Source organism: Barbatula barbatula (assembly GCF_947034865.1).
Source record: "Barbatula barbatula genome assembly, chromosome: 5".
NCBI lineage: Eukaryota > Metazoa > Chordata > Actinopteri > Cypriniformes > Nemacheilidae > Barbatula > Barbatula barbatula.
Window position 1 is genome coordinate 26,042,288 of NC_136769.1, and position 25,792 is coordinate 26,068,079.

General features: G+C 45.2%; 1 protein-coding gene across 2 annotated transcripts; it reads left to right on the top strand.

The window, feature by feature from the left end:
* The first annotated feature begins 206 nt into the window (after nt 1-206).
* On the top strand, nt 207-24,515 carry gprc5ba (G protein-coupled receptor, class C, group 5, member Ba). Of its 2 annotated transcripts, none has more exons than XM_079455555.1 (5): nt 207-637; nt 4,718-4,766; nt 5,477-6,494; nt 7,621-7,733; nt 22,556-24,515. In XM_079455555.1, exons 3-5 carry the CDS (start codon nt 5,477-5,479, stop codon nt 22,598-22,600), a joined length of 1,176 nt encoding a protein of 391 aa, XP_079311681.1. In that variant the 5' UTR covers nt 207-637; nt 4,718-4,766; the 3' UTR covers nt 22,601-24,515. The 2 variants fall into 2 exon arrangements, with proteins under 2 accessions (XP_079311681.1, XP_079311682.1); XM_079455556.1 differs by lacking the exon at nt 22,556-24,515 and adding an exon at nt 8,332-8,561 and having other exon boundaries at nt 237-637.
* The last annotated feature ends 1,277 nt before the right edge of the window (nt 24,516-25,792 follow it).

Below are 25,792 nucleotides of genomic sequence, written 5' to 3' on the forward strand. Positions count from 1 at the left end.
AGCAGAAACCATCACAAAAGTTATACTGGAACCATCATCTTTTTCCATTAAAATGATTTTTTGTTGTTCGTTTTGGGCATTTAGATTTACTATCCCAACAATAGAAACCGTCATATACCCGTAGAGACCACCATAGTGCAGCGAACACTGCAGAAAACGTGCCTGAGCTGAGTGACAGTGAGGGGCGGTGCTTGTGTGTGAGAGACAGTTAGGGTGGGTGGGGCTTGTGTGTGAGTGACAGTGGGGGCGGGGTCTGAGCGCAGATAGATGGAATCGAACAGCTGAGAATGAGCGCGAGCGGCTGAAGGGATTATAACGCAGCGGATTGTCTGACAGAAGAAACCCGTTAAAACAAAGAAGAGATATATCATCACAAGAGATATGACGGTTTGATGAAGACTGACACTGTCTTCATAACTCTTCTTATTGTCTACGATGGTCTCATTCCTACTCAAATGAAGAGAAAATCTGGCCACAGCTCCATTGACCTGAAGAATTGGGAGCAAATGAAATAATCGCTTACAAGCAGCTCGACACCACAATCCTGCAGCGACCGCACGAGACGAAACGAAATGTGACATTTCAGACACGCGCATTGAAAGAACGCGCACAGCAGACGCTCGGATCTCTCATCACGGTACGTGCTCGCACCACATAACATTAGATAAACACGCCAAAATCACACATGATGCAATGCGTTCATGAAAAGATCTCTCCTTTGCTTTATTGTGTTTAAACGTGTGTAGCGTTTAGATTGACGAACAGATCGACCAAAACACAAATGATCACATATCACCACCAAACGGTGTGATTCAGGACTAAACTCTACACATTTGTGCTTCATTTCATTTGTCATACACATGGGATTTGCATTGTTGGACAGGGCAGGGCATCAAATGAAATGTTTATTTTCAGTGACAGGAGATCATATTCTCTGACACACATGAAGTCATTTGTCTTGAGATCGTGTTCGTTCAGTGTATTCCATCAGTCATTATGAGATCTGCTTCATGTGTGTTTGTAAATCATTCCTGCAGCAGACAGATATGAAGGGAAGATACACAGCGTGAGTTATTGCGGATATCAGCACAGTATAACGTTACACGTGCAGCATTCAAATATTAAGCTTAAACCCATCGCTGAGGGCGCAGACAGGCCGTATGAGCGAAATGACCTGGACACTGTCAGCCATTTACGTTTTGTTTGTGTGAAACAGAGCAGCACACTTTCACTAGACTCAACATAAAAAAGAGCCCAAAAATCATTTTCATGTAATATTCATAAACATCTAAACCTGATCTCACAGGATTGCGTGCATAAAACAGCAAAGATTCCCACAGTAAAGAGCTTCTCGTTCTTGTCTCACACACACAGCAGAACTGGTAAGAGCTGGAATCTTCTTATGTAAGAGAAAGAGAGTGAAGCAGCACAAAAGAGTGGGAACACACTGACGGGGGTCGTGGTGGTGGGGGGGGGGGGGTCGTCCTCACAAGATCACATGATCGGATCCATTTTCTGTCATGACATGACACTATCAAACACACAATATTTGTGTAGAGGATGTGTTGTTGTTGATGTGCTGTGAACAGGCATCCAAAGACCACCCCAACCTCATTCTGTCTGGTTGCTTTTTAGTGCTGTTACCATGGTAATGAGTGCACAATGAAGCTTGGCATTGGCTTTAGCCTCTTTCACACGGTGTGGAAAACATCACCACAAAAGAACTTGACAGAAACTCTTGTTATCAACACATCCACTCTTGTGTTTGAGAGAACTGAAAAAAAATAAAAACAACATTCTGAGTAACTGAAAAATATTGATAAGGCTGGAAATCTGCCTAGCCATAGCCAACATTACTTGTTCAGGGCATTACACGTTGTCATAATATACTTGTAAATTTGTCATTCACTGTTTGTTAAAGCTCTTACGCTGTGATATTTTGATAATTAAACACTTTGACTAACCATTCTTATATATTTGTATAAATAGACCCACAGAAGCACTGTATGGGTGTCGTTATAACTAGTCAAGTCAGCTTTATTGATATAGCGCTTTTAACAATTTTCATTGTTACAAAGCAGCTGTACTGAAAATATTAACTATATGCAAAACATAAAAGGTTATGGAAGTGAAAACACAGGTCAAATATCAGACACACAATAAATTCCTATATGAAGTGTTAATAGAATAAAACTATAAAATTCTAGCAGCCCCCCCGGCCAGGCAAATGGTGGCGAGGAACCCAAAACTCCATTGGAGGAGAAAATAAACCTCAGAGGGAGACCAGGCCTAACCAGGGGATTCCAGTTCCCCTCTGGCAAAAGCTGCTGCCTCTGCACAAGCTCGACAGTGCTTGCACAACAACAATTTTTTTCTTTTTTTTCCAGATTATCATTAATAATATACATTTAAATTTAGGCATTTGGCAGACGCTTTTATCCAAAGTGACTTACATAGCATTATCCTATACATTTATACATAGGTATGTGTTATTAACGGAATGCTCTTACCACTGAGCTACAAGAAAGCTAATTGCGGCTGAAATTTTGTAGAGTGGCCACGTCCTTTGTCCAGCTCTATCATCACAGCATTTGTCATGTCTGGGCAACTAGTGCAGCCTAAACCTTTGAAATATATATATTATGATAGTGTAGTGTATGCGAGATTAAAAAGATGCGTCTTTAGTCTAGATGTAGTCTAGAACTATGAGGTAGATTTTTGCTTTACTAATGTGTTGTACTGACAGAAATTAGAAAATGTATGTGACATTATACGTTTACATTAACAGAGTTATAAAACCTTCTAAAAATCCCCTTGTCTCAATCCTTTTTTCATATCCCAACCAGACCAATTTAATGATAAATGTTCTCTGATTTTTCCATAATCTGTGTTGGACTCTGTGTGATTATATCTCACAAAGGCTAAAACACAAATAAAGCATTTAGATTTATTTTTTTACATTGACATTTTCAGACTCTTTTTCCATGCAAAACTTTCTCGTTCAGAATAGTCACTTGTTCCGAATAAATGGAAAAGTGTTAATGTCAAGTCCTGTTTTTAAACTATTGTGGATCAACAATCCATGTCACTTTTTCCTGCAGGTTAATTAGACAAAATATTGATGTACAATGTTAACACGGACAACCGTCAAATATGTCATTAGTAGTAGAAAAAGTAAAGCACAGTGAAAGTGCATTTAAATACAAATTGTGTCAAATAACAAAAAAAATAATAATAGTATGTAGGCCTGTCGTGATAGTCAATATATCAACATATCGAATGTATCCACAATATATGGAAATGAGTGCGATAATTTTTGTTGCTCCGATATATTGCGATTGATTTTTAAAATAATAATTATATTATTCTTTACATAAATGTCACAAGCATTTTACTCAAATGCGCTGCATCGGCTGCTCTCTGTGGCGGAGGCGGGGCTTCAGGCCGCGCGTCTATCAACACACACACACGTGAGAGGCGGAGTCAGCGGAAAGCGACAGGTGAAGAGTAGTGAAGCCACTGTGTTGTAAAATGTTTCATGGCAACTACAGACAGTTAAGAAGAACAAGTCCCTAAGCCTAAGCCGCAATCTTCAGCCTTTTCCCGTCAGTGCAAATACAAACGTGACAGCGCGAAATTGTGCACAATCACGGATAGCGTAACTCTCCATTTCTTTCTCAGAATCTGCCTGACAATAATAAATAAATGTGCAGATATGGCCTGTTGAGGCATCTCTGCCTCTGTGAGACACTTTAAAGTCTAAACTGACTTTGTTAAACATTTAACACTGTTTTGTTCTAGTTTTTGTTAACTGCACTGCACTTTTTTTAAACAAGGGTGTATTTATTATTATTTATTTGTGTTTCTTTAATTAATATTTTTAGACAATGTCTAGACTCAATGTTTTATTCTTAAGAATAAAAGTTCTTTGTTCTTTGAAAGAGTACTTGCATTTGTATGCTATTATATTGTAATACTGTCATTATATAATCAGTAGCATTAAACATCTTAAAATGGCAATAATATCGCATATCGCAATAAATTTTGCTGCAATATATCGCACAACAAAAAGTAGTTATCGCGACAGGCCTAACAGCATGTAGTGAAACAACTGAAATATTTAAGAAAACCTGCAGTTCAACATGTTACAAATAATAAGCACATAAAGCCAACTGTCTAATATAGAAAATGATGTGATATTTGAAGATGCAATATTACACAGCCAATCTGTTTGACGTTAAAATACTCAACAGGCTGCCCTGACTGGATTATTCAATTTATCCTGACCAGTCTCTAAAGAAAGAAAACAAAACAAATGTTGTCTTCACTCTAAAAAGTTACATTTTCATGACACATTGACGTCAAGCCACCGAATCACTCATTCAGGAAATGGAAATGATACAGTTCCAGTTTTAGAGAGCCGACTGCTTTTGAATTGCCCTCATTGTACTTTGATGTCAAACGCTGATCGAATTTGATCAAATTGCGATATTACATTTCATGGGATATCATTCAGCCCTTGTGTCTGCATTTGAATTAAAATCATTTTTGCTGGCATTCATAGAAAACTAACGTTTTCTAAAGTGTTGACATGTGTCACAAATAAAAACACGTAACACTATCTGTTTGATTTTTCATATTTAACCAGTAGCATGAAAAGTATAGCATAGGTTTACAGACTTGGATATGTACCATGAATTTAACATTTTCTCTGCAGAATCCACATTGAACACAGCAGCTGCCTTCACTGGACATATCTCACTAAGGTAAGATGTAAACCTAGCACTCTGACTTTGCATGCACAGAAATCACATTGGACACAGTTTCCTAAAAAGAAGCATTTTTCTGAGTTCTAGTTGATCCCCCATTGAAAATGTTGTATTAACAGGCTAATCCAAAATATATTGCATGTAGCGTGCAAATGGATTGGAGTTTTTCAGCTATGATTAACAAGGATGTTTTACCCCCAAAACTGTAAGGGTCACTGAAATCACACTTAAAAATGATCTCAAAGTCATTGTACTAGGAAAGTAAAATATCAGAGCAATAGTTATTTATATTATAGAAAGATTGTTAAACATTTGACTCGTAATTTTCAAGGTCGGAAAAGATGGCACAATATGTTGAGTATTCAAAAATAGATGCATCATTAGATCTAAAACAGTGACCATCAGTGTGTATACTAAAGGGTCTGAATGTTTTTGGGGGGACTGTGTGTATCTGGATGTTTACATTTATTCATTTGGCAGATGCTTTTATCCAAAGCAACTTACAAGAAGTAGGGGAGCATATAACATTTTGTCAACACGCTAAACAGTACATTTAGTTTACAACGGATGTTAATGGATAGGACCTTTTCAGATTGCAGAAGGGCTGTTCCTCAGGGATCTGTTTTGGGGCCTTTACTTTTCATTATCTATATTAATCATCAGAGTGTATTACATGACTTTCTTTTGCTGTTTTTTTTCTCATTTAGATGTCATTATTTTATGTGCTGTTCATGCTCCTCGCTGGGCTGGAGATGAGTTTGTCTCAAGATGAGAAGCCGTCTGTTCCGTGGGGCTGTGGGCTTGGTCTTACACGACCCTACACTCTCTTATGTGACCTAGATGTCATGTGGGGCGTGGTGGTGGAGGCCGTAGCAGCGTCTGGTGTGTTAGCTGCTGTTTTGCTGGTGTTGGTGTTGCTGTGTCGCCTGCACTCTGTGAGTGAGGCACAGAAGCGGAGCGGCATCGGTTCGATTCTCCTGCTGTTGTTTGGCATCATCGGCCTGTTTGGACTAAGCTTCGGATACCTTATTGAGCCCGACGAGAGCCTTTGCGTGGTGCGGCGCATACTGTGGGGCATTCTTTTTTCCCTCTGTTTCTCCTGCATGTTGGCACAAGGTATTAGGCTGCGCAGGCTCGCTCGTGAATCTCGTACCCCGGGTGGGTGCGCTTTGGCTGGATTAGTTCTCGGCTTGACAGCAGTTCAGGGCATCATCGCTGCCGAGTGGCTCCTCCTAACGGTGCAGCAGGAGGGTCACCCAGCATGTCAATACCAGCCTCTGGACTTTACGCTCGCCTGTTCCTACGTGCTGGCACTGCTGCTGGCCGCTCTAATAAGTGCTGGATTAGCACTGTGCGGGAAAACGCGAAAGTGGCAGTGTAATGCTGTGTGGCTTCTGGTCTCCTGCCTAATGTCCATTCTACTGTGGGTGGCTTGGGTCGGCTTCTACGTCTATGGAAACAAAGCGCTCGGCAAGTCTCCGGACTGGGATGAACCAGCACTGGCTGTGGCGCTGGTGGCACAGGGATGGCTGTTGTTGTTGTGTCACGCTGCTCCTGAAGCCCATGCCTGTCTGCGATCACCACCTCAACCTCTGGCTCCAGATTATTTCGACACGTCCCAGAATTCGTCACGCATGAGGGAGGTCAATCTTGAAGAAGACATCCCACTTTCACACAGGCAGTTTGTGGACAACCAGGGATACGCTTTTGATGAAAACACTGCAGGTAAACACAGGCACAATTCCAGTTAACACAGTTAGGTGGTGATGATGTATCTGAACTGAACAATCGCAGCGTTACGAGTCTGCTTGTGAAAACCCATCTGAAAATTGACTGTTTTCTACCTAAAATCATCATCATCTATACAATGTAAAGAACATCCTGTGTAAATATAATCTTGATTTCTTTAATATTGACTGAGTAAGGACACTTCAAAGATTGAAATTATAGTGAAAGGAATTGTTAAAATCAAACTTTGACGCTTGCTGTCTCAGCATTATTATAAGTATATGTTAGTTATAAGACTTTAGCTGGGATTTCACAGACAGGGTCACACATTTGTCGTGGTGATGTGACATTGAACATTGATGGAATGACCAAACTGGCATGTTTTGAAAACACATCTGGACTGGACCACATTTGTTGCAGCGACACACTAAATAATGGTTTATCTAATTTAATTGAAATAAGTTAAACACATCGTCCCACACAATATGGATGATTGAAATCATATTTGTAATTTATTTATTTTGTTAATTTCCATTATTGGATTAATTTTCTCATTTAAATCAAGAAAGAGAATAAATACTATTGGAAGTCAGTGAGAAAACAAGCATTAATTTTTAAATGATGCGCCACTGATTAAACAGGAGAGCAGGAAGTGTGTGATGGCGGTGAGCGTGCACATATCTTACTCAAGGACTAGAAAAAACAACCTATTTAACTCCAATTTAATATTTTTCTAGCTGCGAAAAGTCTGATTTTTCTAATTATTATTGTGCTAATAATTTTCCCAAATAAAAATGTATGTTATTACACAGCTGTCTGGAATCTATTGAAAATTTGAAGGTCTGTGACTCATGCGGCCGGTTTGCCTTAAAACCATTACTCCCTTACGAATAAATAAATAACATATGAGATTATAATTCAAAAGATTGCTTGTTTATTTTGTTAAAAGCACACACACACACACACACACACACACACACGCACACACACACACACATCAACATTCTTGCGGATGGTCCGTATCCGTTACAACTTCAGAACATGCTGTGTTTCCTGACCAGTTTACTAGAATGTAAATGTATAAGTTGAGATGAGATGCTGTAACCTGTGTTGTGTGCTGTAGGGTTGAGAAGTGGCAGTCATCATAACGGCAGCACAGGAGCCAGACCCAGCGCCCCGTTCAGAAGTAATGTCTACCAGCCCACTGAGATGACCATGATACTCAATGGAGGAGCAGTGAGTATATCAACCGCCCTAATGAAGAAAGCGTACTGCCTTCTGTGTGGATCATTAGCTCACCGCCAGAGAAATGTCCCAAGAACATAACATTCCACTGAAATCCAATTGTATGATGTCATACAGATGAGATCTTTGCTTTGACCTCATCTATAAATAGAAGAAAACATGTCAACGATGCAGCTCTGCAGCCAGAGGCTTTAAAAAGCTCAGCTCACGTTCACGCAAACAAGAGCGATATTTCAGCCCGTCTCACTGCACTTTGTGTTTCTGTAACGCTTAGCACAGCGCAAAACCACCGAAAACACAGTTACAGTGTGTGTTGTGTGACCTGACCTGTGCTTTCCTCACTGGCTCCTTCAGAAGCGTTGGGCCTTTCAGTAAGTTAAAACATTGCTCACATTTTGTATGTTCACTTGACAGAGCAGTTGACATTGTTTGAGGTTTGCGTTTCATCGAGCAGCAGGTGTGAAACACTATACTGTGTGTGAATTCATATTCACATCACTAATCAACATCCAATATTAGCCTAGTTATTATTAGTCCAAAAGTGTACATCTACACAAATGCTTCTTTACTTCACTTCCTCACCTTTCAGAGACAGAAACTTCAGGATGTTCAGTGGAAATAAGAGGAGTGTGAATTCTGTCTTGTTGTGGTCTCACACTTGAATCCAGCGGCAACCGTCATATCTCTCTCGTGAAGAGGAAGTGACTGAAACTGCAATTCATCGACTGGCCGCTCCAAAACAGAGCACAATCTCATTGAGCCCCATGTTAGAATGGTTAACCTTACAGCAAAAAAATAAACATGTTTACAGCCTGATACAAACATGATTTGAATCTATATAGGTTATTTGACCCTTCATGACAACTTTGAGGAGGAGGAATAAAAAGCTTATATTAAGCCTTAAAATTAGGTGCGTGGCCACCTGAGTGACAAGTGTGTTTCAGCCAAACAGGCGCCTCAGCTCCAACCACGTCCCCCACCTCTTTGCCCATTTTCGATTATCTAAGAGTGACACGGTGCTAAGATGGTGACAGCCGGCTCCGCCCACTTTAAGCTTCAAAACAGCTCCTCAGAAACCTATGGGTGACATCACAGACACTACGTCCAAGTTATATAAAGTCTATTATTTGATCATGTGCTGTGTCCAGGTTTAATCGAAGACCGCAATCTTTTTTGCCTTTAGTGCAGTTACAATGGGAATTCAGTAACTGTTGGTCAAGAATCAAACAAGTCAGAACATGAAAAAAGTCACTTTAACGGCGTGATTTGCTACAGTACACTTTCAAAACAGCTAAATGTTGTCAATGAGGAATCTCTCCTCAACTCTGCTATCAAATATGTTTCAGTATGTTTCTGCCTCGTCTTGGTTTTTTCTTGCATATTTTTTCATTGTTTTCATACACCTTTTAACACGACTCTTCAGTTAAAATAACAACTTGCTTTGTTTTTTGTAAAGGAATTTTTCCAGTGATTGCTGGCCAATAGAGGGCGACACAAACACATTGTGGGTACAGATTTCGTCTGACAGTGAGAAAATGGCAACTTAATAATATGACAAACTGTGCACAACCAAGGAACATCTGTGGGCTGTCTTCTTTTTTTATTTTTTTTTCACGTTTTTGTGATTTTCCATAAAACTTAACGCACAAGATCTCCCAAGTTCAACAAAGCAGTACCCAATTCTATACGGGCTGCAAGCACTGTGATTGGTCTGCTTTTACTTCTCCCTCACGTCAAAAAACTGTAAAAGTGTTGAGTTTAATCATACGTATTTCCGAATGAATTAAATCAATTCTTTGTTCTTCGATATTTAACAACTCAAAGCCGCAACAAAAGTCACTAATCACTCCTAATGCTTCTCTGTCAACATACACAACAAGCTGCTTCTCCTCCGGCTCTCGTCTTGGTTACAACATGTGGACACTGACGACTAGTGGTCATTGCTTGTTAATGGGGACAATAGTATAAATCGTATAACGACCTACGTTAACAGGCTACGGCATACGTCTGACACAAGACTTTAATTCTGGCTTTTGGCACTTAATCATGTTGGTCATACAGTCGATATTTTTAGATTAGATTAGATTCAACTTTATTGTCATTACACATATACAAGTACAGTGTAACGAAATGTAGTTTAGGTCTAACCAGAAGTGCAGTTAGCAAGTGCAGGATATACAGTTAGAATAAATACAGAATACAATATTTACATTTATTCATTTGGCAGACGTTTTTATCCGAAGCGGTTTACAAGTAGTTTTTTACAGTGGCACATTACTGCAGAGCAATCAGGGGTAAGGTGTCTTGCTCAAGGGCACTTCTGTCATGACCTGCTGGCACTGAGATTCCAACCTTCTGATCACAAGCCCAACTCTCTAACCACCAGGCCACAGCTGACAATATTAGGAAAATATTATACAGTGGGCATGGACTATGAAAATATTTTACAGTTGGCTATGAACAGATAATAATTTAGACTAAACAATAGTGTAAGTGACTTAAGTGTGCATACATTATAGACATTAGCTATTAAAGTTGCAGCGCAATGGGTGAGTTAATGCAGTTAATAAGGTTACAGTGCAGTAGATTAGTTAATGCAGTAATTGAAGTTACAGTGCAGTAGATGAGTAGATGCAGTTATGAAATTGGACCATTAGTGCAAATGAGCATTCAGTATAATATTTCTGGTGTGCAAGTGAGCAGTATAGAGTGCTATGATGCTGTGTGTGTGTAAACAGTCCGGTAGAGCAGATAACATGAAGTACTGGTGTGTACAGTTCAGTCATGCATGGCAATGTTATAGCAGCATTGTAGTTAAAGATAAGAGAGGTAGTGGAATCAGTGGGGGGCAGATTTCAATAATGAAACAGCTCTGGGAAAAAAAGCTGTTTCTTAGTCTGCTGGTTCTTGTCCGGAGGCACCGGAAGCGCCTACAGGAAGGCAGGAGAGTAAACAGTCTATGAGCGGGGTGAGAGGAGTCCTTGAGAATGCTGCGAGCTCGACGCAAACAGCGTTTCTTCTGGATGTCCTCAATGGGAGAAAGTGTAGTCCCTGTGATGCACTGGGCTGTTTTCACCACCCGCTGCAGTGCCTTGCGCTCAGCAACAGAACAGATCCCGTACCAGACTGTGACACAGTTGGTCAGGATGCTCTCTATCGTCCAGCGATAGAAGTTCACCAGGATAGTTGAAGACAGTTGGTTCTTCTTCAGTGTCCTCAGAAAGAAGAGACGCTGGTGAGCCTTCTTGACCAGGCATGAGGTGTTGGTGGTCCAGGACAGGTCCTCCGGAATATGAGTCCCCAGGAACTTAAAACTGGAAACACGTTCAACAGCCATCCCATTAATGTGGATGGGGTCGTGTGTGCCTCCTTTCGCCTTCCTGAAGTCCACGATGATGTCCTTTGTCTTGGAGGTGTTTAGGAGCAGGTTGTTGTCTGAGCACCATGTGGCCAGGTGCCGGACCTCCTCCCTGTATGCAGTCTCATCGTTGTTGCTGATGAGACCAATCGCGGACTTTAGTCTGTTCACACAGCATAAATCCATTTCACACGGGATTAGTATTATCTGGGGTGATTAGAAATGATCTCCCGAGGAGGGCACGTGACTGTGACTGGCTGAGGACGTATTTTCGCTGAGCTCCCGCTCCCACACAATATTAACTAGATTTCCTGCAACTTACTACACTCATTTTAGCTTAAAATAGCAAGGTGATTTTTGGAAAGTCCAAAAAGATTTTTGGAAAGTCCAAGATGGAAAGTGAACTTTGCTGACGATTAACCATGTCGAAACAGACGAAAATTCAGTCACGGAAGTTGACAAATACTTCAGCTGCTAATGCTAGCTTAGCTAGCGACTCTCCATTGCAAGACGATGGGCCTCTGCCTATTGCGGACACCGCGACTTTGATCCGCGAGGTAACTCAAAGTTTTACTAATGCCATGGACGAAAAGCTCTCTAAATTCTCAAAGACTCTAGAAAAAAATTCCTCAACTTTGGAGAGCCAGTCCAAACGCATCACCGCGGCGGAGCAGCGAGTTTTGGATGTGGAAGATACAGTGGCCGGGCTGGAGCTAAGAGTCGCTGAAGTAGAAAAGAAAATTAAGTTAATGGCAGATAACAGGATGATATGGAGAACCGGTACAGGCGGGACAATATCCGTATCCTCAATCTGGAAGTGGGCACGGAGGGGAAACGTCCTATACAGTTCTTTGAATCTTGGCTCCCGACTGTACTCGGCTTAGAGGCTAGCCCCGGTACTAAATGCCGTATTAAGATCGACCGGGCACGCGTCCACGTCCGGTGATTATTAAGCTTCACAACTCCAGAGACAAACCCAGGATAATGGCAGCACTGAGGGCGAAGCCGAACCTGGAGTACGAAGGCAGGAAGATCCTTATTCACCAGGACCTGTCTACTGCGGTTCGAGAGAGACAACGCGCCTTCAATAGCGTATGTCAAGCCCTTATTGACAAGGGTATCCGTTTCAGCATGCGATTCCCGGCTACACTCACCGTGAACCACAACGGCACGCAGCACAAATTTGAAACGCAGAAAGGTGCAGAAAACTTTCTCAATACGCTGAAATAGAGTCAGAAGATGACTCCGGTCTGTGATTCTCATCTGCCGGTTCGCTAAGGACTGAGTAAGTTTTATTATACATATACAGAAGACTGTATATTCTAAAACTATTACTACAGCAAACTAAAACAGTTTGCATGAGAATTTAAATGGGCTCAGAGTCGAGTTGGTTCAATTTCCCCCTTTATTTATTTTATTTTTATTTATTTTTCTTCATGTATGTGTTTTGTTGTAAACAATAATGTAGATTATGTGATGTAACATGTGTTGTGAAATTTGTGTGTGTGAATAATTTCCCCATGTTTTGTATGTTGGTAATAGCTGGGTTTGTTTGGTTGTTGGTTATGTAAAATCAATAAAATATATTACAAAAAAAAAAGAAATGATCTCCCCACATCTGTATTTCATGTGGTGCACAACCTGTGATTTTACGCCAATTTACCGACTTCTTTTCCGGACATGATGATAAGGCTTTGTGTATAGTTTGTATAGCCTATAGTTAGATGCTGTATAATGACCGTACCTATCAGCATTTGAGACACGCGATCCCGAACCAGATACCCAGCTAACAGTTATGTTGTGATGACGTGTCTGGACCGGACCTTATTCATTGCCACGACGTGCCAATTACCGTTTCAGGGACGAGATGAGCACGTCCTAATGACCAAATCGTGTTATTTATTTAAAAAATCATCCCTCACATGCAGGATTAAATTAATTTGTGATTTAATCTGTGCGTTAATGATTACATTTTATGCATGATTGGAGCAATTCTCCATTAAAATAAGTATAATGCACAGTATAACCATTATAAAACGTCTCGGTTACGTATGTAACCTCCATTCCCTGATGGAGGGAACGAGACGTTGTGTCGACAGAATGGGGTTTGACTTGAGAACCTACCTTCTCTGACTGACTTGAACAGGCCAATGAAAATTGGCGAATGAAATTTGCATGCCGGACTCCGCCCCCGGATATCCGGGTATAAAAGGGAGCCGGCGTGCCGCATTCATTCACCTTTTGTGCTGAGGAGCCTGAGGATCTTGCCCCGACTGCTGCAGCGGGCGGCCAGTGTTGTGGCATGAAGGACACAACGTCTCGTTCCCTCCATCAGGGAACGGAGGTTACATACGTAACCGAGACGTTCCCTTTCTGTCGGTCTCTCTACGTTGTGTCGACAGTATGGGGTTCCTCGGAAAACGCCACAGCGCTGTGCCGCGTCAAAATTCCTCGCAAAGCGACGCTGACTGGCCTGGGCGTGTCAGACGTGAGCGCTTTAGCATGAATTGCAACCTTCCAGTGGAAGGGAAGGAGTCCAGAGCTTTCCTAAAAAGATGGGAGCCCCTTCCACCGGCCGTCACGGACGGCGGCCTAGTTCTCTAAACAGCGAGAAGCCGCCCGGCACCGTAAGGGCCACTGGGAAGCGTCATTCCCCCCTGAGGAAAACGCGCTACGGAGACCACTTCCTACAGGGAGGAGCTTTAGTGGAGATTCACACACGGTCTCACCGGATAGGGGAGAGCACTCGGGAGACATGCAGACACGAGAGGGTGTCGCGAGCAGGTGAAGTACACCTGGGAGAGGTCATGGGCCATCGATTGAGAGCCATTCATGAAAAGACAACAGACGGAACCGCCCTGTGGGGGGGTTACTACGTGTGGAGCACTAGGCCTTGTTTGAGTCACTGCTAGAGCTCAGAAACAGGCCAAGGGAGGCAGGGCCGCTCCGCCGGGCCCGCCGCCGAGGAGTGCTTAGTGATGGATGGAATGCCTACTCTTCACCCACGTGGGGGGAAGAGGGGAGGCTAGATAGCGCCGCATCTCACCTATGGAGGGGCGCTATCGCAGGCGTACGCCCACCGGCTGCCGGACTTACCTGGCGGTGCTTCGTAAGACTCTGGCTGATACCGGATCCACGCGGAGGCTGTAGAACCTCGCGAAGGTGCTGGGCGTAGCCCAACCCGCAGCTCTACATACGTCTGCCAGAGGGGCGCTCTGAGCCAGTGCCCACGAGGAGGCCACACCGCTGGTGGAGTGTGCCCTCACTGCAAGCGGGCACGGGAGATCCTGTGATCAGTAAGCCATTGATGGCGTCCACGATCCAGTGCGCCAACCTCTGTTTGGAGACAGCCCTCCCCTTGTGCTGACCTCCCAAAACAGACAAAAAAGCTGCTCAGAGCTCCTGAAGCTCTGCGTGCGGTCCAAGCAGAGGCGCAGCGCGCGCACTGGACACAACACGGAAGGGGTTGGGTCTTCCTCCCCAGAAGGGAGCGCCTGCAGGTTCACCACCTGGTCCCGAAAGGGAGTGGTGGGAACTTCGGGCACGTCGCCAGGCCGGGGTCTCAGGATAACGTGAGATTGATCAGGCCCGAACTCTAGGCAATCCGTGGCCACGAAAAATGCATGTAGGTCCCCTACCCTCTTGATGGGAGCGCCACTAGGAGAGCCGTCTTCATCGAGAGACGAGAAAGAGCGGCATCTCCGAGGGGCTCGAAGGGGGGCCTCTGGAGGCCCGCCAGGACCACATTGAGGTCCCAAGAGGGAACGGAGCGCGGACGGGCTGAATTCAGCCTCCTCGCGCCCCTCAGGAACCTAATGACCAGGTCGTGCTGTCCCAGAGACTTCCCACTAACTGGTCCGTGATGAGCGGCAATAGCGGCTACATACACCTTCAGCGTGGAAGGGGAGAGATTGCTCTCGAGTCTCGACTGCCGGAAGGACAGCACGCTCCCGATCAAGCATATCCGTGGGTCTTCTCCACGAGAAGAACACCAGGACGAGAAGAGGGGCCACTTCAATGCGTATAACCGCCTCGTGGCCAGGGCCCTAGCCTGAGTAATGGTTTCCACCACCGCTGGGGGTAGACCACTCAGGGTCTCCTCGTCCCGTCCAGGAGCCAGACATGGAGGTTCCAGAGGTCTGGTCTCGGATGCCATAACGCGCCCTTCCCCTGAGAAAGAAGGTCGTTCGTCAGGGGAATCGGCCAGGGGGGAGTTGTCGTCAGGAGCATTAGCTCCGAGAACCAAGTCCGGTTGGGCCAGTAAGGCGCAACTAGTAGCACTTGATGCTCCTCTTCCCTGACTTTGCACAAGACGTGTGCAATGAGGCTCACTGGGGGGAAGGCGTACTTCCGCTTGTCCCGCGGCCAGCTGTGCGCCAAGGCATCCGTGCCGAGGGGGGCCTCGGTCAGGGAGTACCAAAGCGGGCAATGGGTGGTGTCCAGGGAGGCGAACAGGTCCACCTGTGCCTGCCCGAACTGCACCCAAATGAGCTGGACTGCGCGGGGGTGGAGCCGCCACTCTCCGCGGGGCGTCGACTGACGAGAGAGCGCATCGGCTGTCTGGTTCAGATCGCCCGGGATGTGAGTGGCTAACAGAGACTTCGTCACCTGCTGGCTCCACAGGAGGAGGCGTCGGGCGAGTTGCGATAGCTGCCGTGAACGAATACCACCCTGTCGGTTGATATATGCCACGGCAGTCATGCTGTCCGACCGGACCAGCACGTGCTTGTCCTGCACGAGGGGAAGGAACCTCCTCAGTGCAAGCAGCACCGCCAACAACTCTAGGCGATTGATATGCCAGCGCAGGCGAGGGCCCGTCCAGAGACCCGACACTGCGTGCCCGTTGCACACCGCACCCCAACCCTGCAGGGAGGCGTCTGTCGTCACCACGACGCGCCTCGAAACCTGCCCAAGAGGGACCCCTGTCCGCAGAAAGGTCATTGAAGACCACGGGGTTAGGGTGCGCCGGCAGAAGGGCGTGATCGCGACGCGCCTGTTGCCGGTGTGCCACGCACTCCAAGGAACTCTGCTCTGTAGCCAGTGCTGTAGCAGTCTCATGTGCATCAACCCGAGGGGGACCACCCCCGCCGAGGACGCCATGTGTCCCAGGAGCCTCTGAAAAAGTTTCAGCGGGACCGCTGGCTGCTGCCTGAAGTTCCACCGGCAGGTCAGCACTGACTGGGCACGCTCGGAAGAAAGACGTGCAGTCATGGAGACAGAGTCGAGTTCCATACCGAGGAAGAGGATGCTCTGCACAGGGGAGAGCTTGCTCTTCTCTCAGTTGACCTGTAACCCCAAATGGTCTAGGTGCCGGAGCACCAGGTCCCTGTGTGTACACAACAGATCTCGCGAGTGCGCCAAGATGAGCCAGCCGTCGAGATAGTTGAGTATGCGCACCCCCTGCTCCCTGAGGGGAGTGAGGGCGGCCTCCACGACCTTCGTAAAGACTCGAGGAGACAGGGACAGACCAAATGGGAGGACGCGATACTGATATGCCTGTCCCTCGAAAGCGAACCGTAGGAACGGCCGGTGACGAGGGAGGATGGACACATGGAAGTATGCGTCCTTCAGGTCGATCGCCATGAACCAATCCTGACGCCTGACGGACATCAGAATGCGCTTCTGCGTTAGCATCCTGAACGGCAGCTTGTGTAGGTGCTTGTTCAGGGTACGCAGGTCCAAGATGGGGCGCAGCCCGCCACTTTTCTTGGGGACAATGAAATACGGGCTGTAAAACCCGGAGTACATCTCGGCCAGAGGGACGAGCTCGATCGCCCCCTTCGCCAGAAGGGTAGCGACCTCGGCCCGAAGCACGGGAGCATCTGCCCTTCAGGTGAAGAGGATGCCCCGAAACTTGGGTGGGCGCTTGGCGAACTGAATCGCATAGCTGAGACAGATCGTTCACTCTAGCCACCGCGCTGGTCTGGGAAGAGCCAACCAGGCTCCCAGGTACCGAGACAGGGGGACCAGAGGTTCGATCTGATTCATTGCCCCCGTGGGGGATGGTTCGATGGCTGGCAGTATGGCTCCCTCGTCGTGGGGGACCCCGGGGAGGAGAGCGGCTCTGCCGAGGTGCCTGTCGGGCGATATCGCGGCACACCGCACCGTCTGACTGAGGGTGCTGGTGGCCACTGAGAGTTACACCCAACCATGTGTCTCGCCGGAGCACAACGTGGGGTTGCCGAGCACCGTCCTGCGGAGGGTGAGAGCGGCTGTGAGAAAGACCCAGAGAGAGAGAAAGCTCTTTCTGCGAGAATGTGGGCACCAGGCCCTGAAAGGGGCCCGGCTGGTGTTGCTGGGACGGGGCAGGCACCGTCCCAGTCCGACCCTCTAGCGATGTAGTTGCTTGCGTCGGGCCCGGTGAACTCGATCTCCCTGGGTTTACCCCGTCAGAACACTTCTGCTTCCGCGGAGGTTGGTGACGGGATGGTGCTCGCCTCTTCGACATCCTTTCCCGGGGGGCCGCCTGTGCAGGGGGCGCTGGAGCCGGAGTCTGAGTCGGAGAGGGGCGGGGCTGCTGGGAAGCAGACGCCGCGCGGGACCTCGACGGACGATAGGCGGCCGGGTCGCGGCGGGGCAGGATCGCCTCCGTCTGCTTCTGTACAGTCGAGAACTGCTGCCCTCGACCGTATCACCAAACAGCCCAACCTGCGCGATGGGAGCATCGAGAAAGCGAACCTTCTCAGCGTCCCGCATCTGCGCAAGGTTCAGCCAAAGGTGTCTCTCCTAGACCACCAGTGTGGACATCGTACGACCCAGGGCTCGCGCCGTCACCTTCGTCGCCCGAAGAGCGCGGTCAGTGGCAGTGCGGAGCTCCTGCATTAGCCCCGGGTCGGACTTTCCCTCGTGCAACTCCTTCAACGCCTTGGCCTGATGGCCATGGCGTGAAGAGCCGAGGCAGCTTGACCCCCAGCGTTGTAAGCCTTCGACACCAGCGATGCCGAAAACTCACAAGCCTTGGAAGGGAGCCTTGGTCGATCCCTCCAGGTGGCAGCTGTCTGCGGGCACAGGTGCACCGTGACTGCACGTTCCACCTGAGGGATGCCGACATAGCCCTTAGCTGCCCCGTCATCGAGGGAAGTCAGGGCGACCGAGCTAGTCTGACGTGCACGCACCGAAAAGGGGGCGTTCCAGGTCCGACTGAGCTCCTCATGCACTTCCGGGAAGAATGGTACCGGTGCTGACCGTGGCTTAGAGTCACGGCCGGCCCCAAGATACCACGTATCCAACCGCGAGCGTTGGCAGCCTAATACTCGCGGCGGCCCGGGAAAGCATGGCTGACATCTCGACGTCCGCTTCATCCTGAGCTCGACCCCCCGGGGGAGGAAGCTCCAAGGAATCGTCGAGGTCGGATGCCAGGAGGTCGCCCTCCGATGCTGCGAGCGACATCTCATCGTCGTCACGCCCCATGTCCGAGTACGTGATGGAGGAACAAGGCGGCATACCGCCTTTTCCGGGACGGTCAGATGAGCGAGGCGGGGCTTGAACGGTCCGCGAGCCGGTGGCTGACGGATTGAGGCTCACGGTAATTCCCCGATCACCCTCGGTGCTCGCCGAAGCGGACGGCAGGGCTGATGCCGCTGCTGCCGCAGAACGGGAAGCACTCGAGGTGGCGGCTGATTCTCGCAAGAACACAGCTACCCGTGACCGCAACGTCTGAATCACCATCTGCCCGCAGTGCGGGCAAGATGAATCCACAAATGCTGCCTCAGCATGCTGGGATCCCAGACACCTGAGGCAGACATCGTGTCCGTCCCCTTCCTCGATGAGTGCGCCGCACCCACGAGCACAGCGGGACATGCCGCGCTGAAGAATATATTAAGCCCTGAAAAGGGCTCGCTCTTTAGAGAGACGCTTTGGCAGTTGCCGAGACGCCCAGGGGAAGTCACAGGAGAAGGGACAGTCCGCTGCACCACGTCGTAAGACCAGCAACACGTAGATAGTATCTGCAGAGTCTTCAGCATCAGGATGCGAAGGCTCCGAAGAACAAAAGGTGAATGAATGCGGCACGCCGGCTCCCTTTTATACCCGGATATCCGGGGGCGGAGTCCGGCATGCAAATTTCATTCGCCAATTTTCATTGGCCTGTTCAAGTCAGTCAGAGAAGGTAGGTTCTCAAGTCAAACCCCATTCTGTCGACACAACGTCGAGAGACCGACAGAAAGGGAACTCAACACAGCACTGTAAATCACAATCAGATATTTATGAGGACTACAGCTGGCATTGCGGTCACATGATTTTTGGTTGCAAATGCTGAGGTCTCCCTGCAGCTCGGCCGAGCCCAGGATGAGGCCGACATGGACCCAGTGCAGTGCCTTCCCCGTAGTTCACGGCCGGATTCCTGGTACCTGGACACGGAACACAGGGGGACGGCGTTCCGCCCCGGTGTCAATTTCCCGGCAGTGCATGACGAGCTCACGAAAACGCCCCTTTGGCGCGTTTTTGGCAGAAGGGCTTGGTCGAAGTGACTTCCATTGATTCTGGCTATGTCGGTACCCCAGGTAGAGCATGCTCTCGTGGCAGAAGTGCACTTGTGTCCACAGACGTGCCACCTGGAGGCACCGACCAAGGCTCCCTTCCAAAGCGTGTTAGTCCTCGCCATCACTGATGTCGAGGGCTTACATTGCAGCGGGTCCACTGCCTACACCCTTCACGCCATGGCCATCCTGCAGATCCACCAGGCTTAGGTGTTGGAGTGGTTACGCACGGCCACAGCCCTCTCTCTCCGGGCGACCAAAGTGACGACACTCACACTGGGTCCGACGATGTCCACTCTTGTCCGAAAGAAACACCTTTGGCTGAATTCTGCGCAGATTGGGGTCCACTTCCTTGATGCACCCATAGCACAGCTTGGGCTGCTTGGTGACACCGCCGAAGACTTTTGAGTCTTTTGACAAAGTAGCAGACGGAGGCCGTCAGCCTCTCCGTCACGACCCGACCCTCGTTGGGGCAAAACCCCCATGTCTGGACTATGGACGGGACGAGGAGATCCGAAGTGACCTGTCTCCCACTCCTGTGAGCATGGTCATTTGGGCAAGAGCACCAACCACGTATAAGTGCAGCACAACCCGATCAGCAGATTCCTATTTTCTCTAACACATTAAAAGCTGTCGCTCCTATGAAGTAAAAAAAGATTAATGAGAAAAACATAGCACCATGGTACAATAGCACCGCTCGCGCCCTTAAAAGAAAAACATGTAAACTGGAGTGCAAATGGAAACAAACCAAATTAGAGGTCTTTAAAATTGTGTGAAAAGTGAGTGCAAACTGTTATAAAAAAAGTCACTAAAAGCAAAGTCACTAAAAGGGCTGAGCACCTCCGTTACATGATACAAAATAACATAAACAATCCAAGGATTTTATTTAGCATCACCTGACCTGGTTATTCCACCATTGGTAGCAATGAATTCATGAAATTCTTTACAGAGAAAATCGAAAACATACGAGACAAAATAGTAAAAACTCAACCTCCAAGTCTGTCCTATGAATTAGTACCAACCATCGCCCCAAAAGAAAAGCTTTTTCACCTATAAAACAGGAAGATTTAATTAAACTTATTGCAACATCTAAACCTACAACTTGCTTATAAGACCCCATACCAACTAAATTATTAAAAGAGTTACTACCTGTTGCAATTGAGCCCATTTATAACATTATCAACTCGTCAATTAATCTAGGCCATGACCCAGGACACTTAAAGATGGCCGTCATTAAGCCTCTAATCAAGAAACCAAACTTAGACCCCGATGAACTTTGAAACTATAGAGCGATTTCAAATCTCCCTTACCTGTCAGAAATACTAGAAAAAGTAGTGTGCACTCAGTTGTGCTCTTTCTTACAAAATAACAACATACACAAAAAATTTCAGTCAGGCTTTAGATCGCATCATAGCACTGAAACTGCGCTCGTTAAAATTACAAACGACCTGCTTATAGCATCAGATAAAGGTAACATCTCACTCCTGGTCCTGCTTGACCTTAGTGCTGCGTTTGATACCGTAGACCATAACAAACTTCTAGATCGCTTACACAATTATACCTGTATTGAGGGACAGGCACTACAATGGTTCAGATCTTACTTATCAGACAGACATCAATTTGTCCATTTAAACAGGGAATCATCAAATCTAACGCAAGTAAATTATGGATTACCTCAGGGATCGGTTCTAGGACCCTTACTATTCTCCATATACATGCTGCCCCTCGAAAACATTATTAAAAATCATGGAATTGGCTTCCACTACTATGCAGATGCTACCCAGCTATATATCTCATCAAGACCAGATGATTCCTTCCAGCTATCCAGATGAGCAGATCGCATCGAAGATAAAAAACATTGGATGACTTGTAATTTCCTTCTTTTATGCTCCTGGCCTACAAGACCACCACCAGGTCTGCACCATCGTTTCTTCACTCGCTAATGCAGACCTATGTTCCTCCCAGATCCCTGCGGTCTGCAAAGGAACAACGACTAGTGGTACCATCCCAAAAAGGAAAAAAGTCACTCTCCCATACTCTGGATCCTCGTCTGTAAGTCGCTTTGGATAAAAGAGTCTGCCGAATGACTAAATGTAAATGTAAAATGTTCAATTCGAATAAAACAGAAATATTACTTATCGGACCAAAGACACGTAAACCAAATATTTCTGATTATAAACTGCAAGTTGAAGGATGTACCGTTACTCCAACAAATACAGTAAAATATCTAGGCGTTATATTAGACAGCAACCTGTCATTTCGAAATCATATCTCAAATGTCACAAAAACAGCCTTTTTCCATAGAAAATGTTACGAAATGATGAAATATTCTGTGTGTTGCTGATGCGGAGAAACTTATTCATGCATTTATGACCTCAAGACTTGACTACTGTAATGCGCTACTTAGTGTTTGTCCTGCATCATCAATAAACAAACTACAGTTAGTTCAGAACGCAGCTGCCAGAGTTCTAACCAGGTCCAGAAAATACCATCACATAACCCCAATGTTTTCAAACCTTCACTGGCTACCCATTAAGTATCGTATTGACTTTAAAGTTCTTTTAATCACTCATAAAGCCTTAAAGGGTTTAGCCCCTACCTACCTAACAGAGCTTCTATCACACTACAATCCATCATGCTCTTAAAACTCTGGATAACACCTAGAATTCTTTGGGAAAGAAGAATAAATAAATCCACCATAGGGGGTCGAGCTATCTCCTACAGTACGTAGCACCTAAACTCTGGAATGGCCTTCACTATACCAGGGTCAGACACACTCGTGTAAGTGTTTCATTAGTGTTAATGTAAAAACTGAGACAGTTTATCCACATCAGTGATAAACCAGCAGGTGTCTGTGATGTAAAAATGAAAGCGATTCAGGTCAAACCTTATGTTTCAACAGAGTCAAAGTGCTGTCATGGATCACAGAGACGGTGTATTTAAATTAATCATATCTAATGATGATGTCATTGTTACAGGTTCCATCTGCCCCTCCCACATACACAGGACGACAACTCTGGTAGAGAAACAGTTGAAAGAGGATGAATGGAAACATGCTGCAGGATCCTGAAGAAAAGTGATTGAGGACTGAGGCACAATGTCATCGTCCACCAGCACTGCAGTGTGACTCAAAGGAATGCTGCTCTCTCTCTCTCTCTCTGTGTGTGTGTGTGTGTTTGTGTGTGTGAGTGAGTGAGTGAGTGAGTGAGTGAGTGAGTGAGTGAGTGAGTGAGTGAGTGAGTGAGTGAGTGAGTGAGTGAGCGAGCGAGATATGACTTGTGTCACAGGAGGATGCTATAACAGGTCAAATCCCTCATGGAAACAGTGCTTTATTTCATCGCTGGCTGCTACTATAACTTAATAACAAAATGCAACATAAATAGAAAGACAATGATAGTCAGTACAGTAAACATTGTGTCTTTAAACAACTGGTACTTAAACAGTTGTTAATCTACTGTTTATTTGTCACAAATATAAAGAATAAACATCTACATAACAAGTAAATAAAGAACGTTAGGACGAAAGGCGCAAAACTCTATATCAGTGTTGCCCAGTCCTCAGGACCCCCCCCCCCCCCGAATGTTTTAAACATCATGATTTAACGTGTTCATCTAAAACATGGATTAAAGTGTTTCCTAGAGAGACGCATTCTGGGAGGTGCTACATAAGGCCAAGAGAGGTTTTCTACATTCACTCACTATTGCCAGCTGAAAATGATTTGATGGATCCATTAACTTGTTACCAGCCAAACGTTAAGGGAACTTTTCTGACAATTCTTAGTCATCTGTCTTTAGGGTTTGGAGGTTCATTTCTAAAATGTTGCGTAGAAAGATTTAGCAAAACTTTCTCAAAGTGCGTAGGTGTGATTCCTAGAACAAACTTACGCCCCATAAAGGTTAAATGCCTATTGTGAAATCTATAAATCGCAAATGATCTTGAATTTGTGCTCTTCTGAACAGATCAACTCAGAGCCTGACGTGGTGCCAAGCACTTTTCCATGTCAAAGACCGTTTTTATAAATATGAACGTTCCCGCTTTATACACGAGGCACATGGAGAACAGACACACATGTCTAGTGTTCATTACATTCAGAACTATTTCTGTACATGGATTTGTGTCAGAGAGTGAAAAGAGTTCACACACATGTAAATATCATTTTTTCTCTCTTGAGAGGGATGCTGTTAGCCGGTTGTGTTCTTTAAAATGAAGTGAAAATGTGTGTGGTTGCTGTTTGACCTGTCTAACACTGTAAATTTCTGAAAGAGACAACGTACTAAAGCTAAAAGTGATTTAACATTTCATGTTTGTAGAACTTGCATCGTGCTAAAAACATTACACAGTTTAACAGTAGCTTTCATGCAACCAAATGTGATTTTTTGTTTGTTTTTGTCCGAGCCATGATTTGCACATTGGACTTTTCTTTGGCTTAGAATCACAATAGGTTTGTGTCATCAACATTTGTACCACCTGTAGTATGCCTAATGGCACCTGTAGACAACTGTAAAGACGAGAGGAGCTGAAGGCTTCTGGGAGCTCACTGGGTCAGATTTGTTTTCTTTATTTGAAAGAAACATCTTTTGCCATAATGAAGTTTTAAACTGGGTCTGTCATTTACCAAACTTGACACTTTAATCTGAAGTCACATGCACAAAATTGCAGAGTTTAGCCATGTAGTGGCTATAACATATATAACTTAATATTGTCTCAAAATAAGAAACCAGTCCAGACATTTGAGGAATATGTTTATTTTTTGTTCCTTAAAAATATAAAAAAACATTTCAACCAATCATTCTTCAGCAGCAGCAGGACATCTTCACATCAATGATTCTCAAGCCCATTGCATGCATCATATTCTGGAGATGAGGCAACAGGTGGTGCTATAAAAGTGATAAATGTTCAAAACACTGTATTTCTATAGTAAATTACTTGAAAATTGTCTGATTTTCTTACTCTCTTTTTAAATCTCAGATTTAGGTGCACACCGGCCTAACACATAACACATACCGTCTTTCAACACATGCTTAAAGGTTTTGGGTTGTTTTAAACCTGATCATTAATGCTCAATGGAAGCAGATTCAATATGTTGAAAGCAGGAAAAACTTGTAAAAGTCAGATTAAGCAGAAATGACTTTTTCTGTTTGTGAGCGCTTTTCACAATGAGCATTGTTTCAATGCAGCTTTACAGGAGAAATGAAAACAAAAACAGAAAGGTCAAACACAGCACAGTGCATGGTGTTAATAAAGAAAGCTGCACTCAGAGACTTTGATTGAAAGTTACTGAGTAAATGTTTATGAGGAACATGGAGAGCTTGTTAGTTTTGATTGAGGAAATTTCATTTGTAGAAACTGTTTAGATCTGATTTTGTGATCAATATCAGACAACAGATGAATGTTTTTAGCAGGGAAATAGTAATGGCATAATGTCACTGAGTGCAGCTATAACTTCAAACTGCTGTCATGTGATGTAAGTTTAGCATTCAAAACAGAGTATTGTAAATGTAGCATAAATGTGACGTAAAAAAGTAGTTCATCTTTGCTCTTGGTCAGGGATGGAATTGCCTGATCTGGGATGGTCAGATAGTCACTTTGCTCATGGTTGGTTTTTGCATTTGAAATACTTGTAATACAACTTTAACTTTAAACTACTTAATGATTTTGAGTCACCTGTACATATACAGTTAGTGTTCACCTTACCAGGAAAATATTAAGAAAAGATTAGTAAGCAAGCTAAACTATCACAATTAATACATTTTATACAAATTGATTGCTATAGCAACTTTCGTTATTTTCCATTGTTGCAAAGCAAAATACAAAAAGTAGTGATGTATAATAAAACACAGGAAATTATGAAATGGAATAAACAGAAAAAGTCACAAAAGAGATAAGAAAAAAGTAAAGAAGCAAAACATTAATTTGTGGTTACATGTAATAACTGTACAAAACATTTGTTAAAGTGTGAAAAGCAAAGAAGCTATGAAAAGAGATGAATTATTACTTATTCTACAAAGAGATTCTAAAATGGCCTAGACACATTTGTTGGTACCCCTTGGAAAAGATAAAACATCATTGAGTATAGTGATATTTCAAACTAATTAGTTTCTTTAATTAGAATCACACATGGATCCAGTCTTGTAATCAGTTATTCAGCTGATTCAAATGGAGAAAAGCAGACACTGCTGTTTGGTGTCATTGTGTTGCCCCACACTGAATATGGA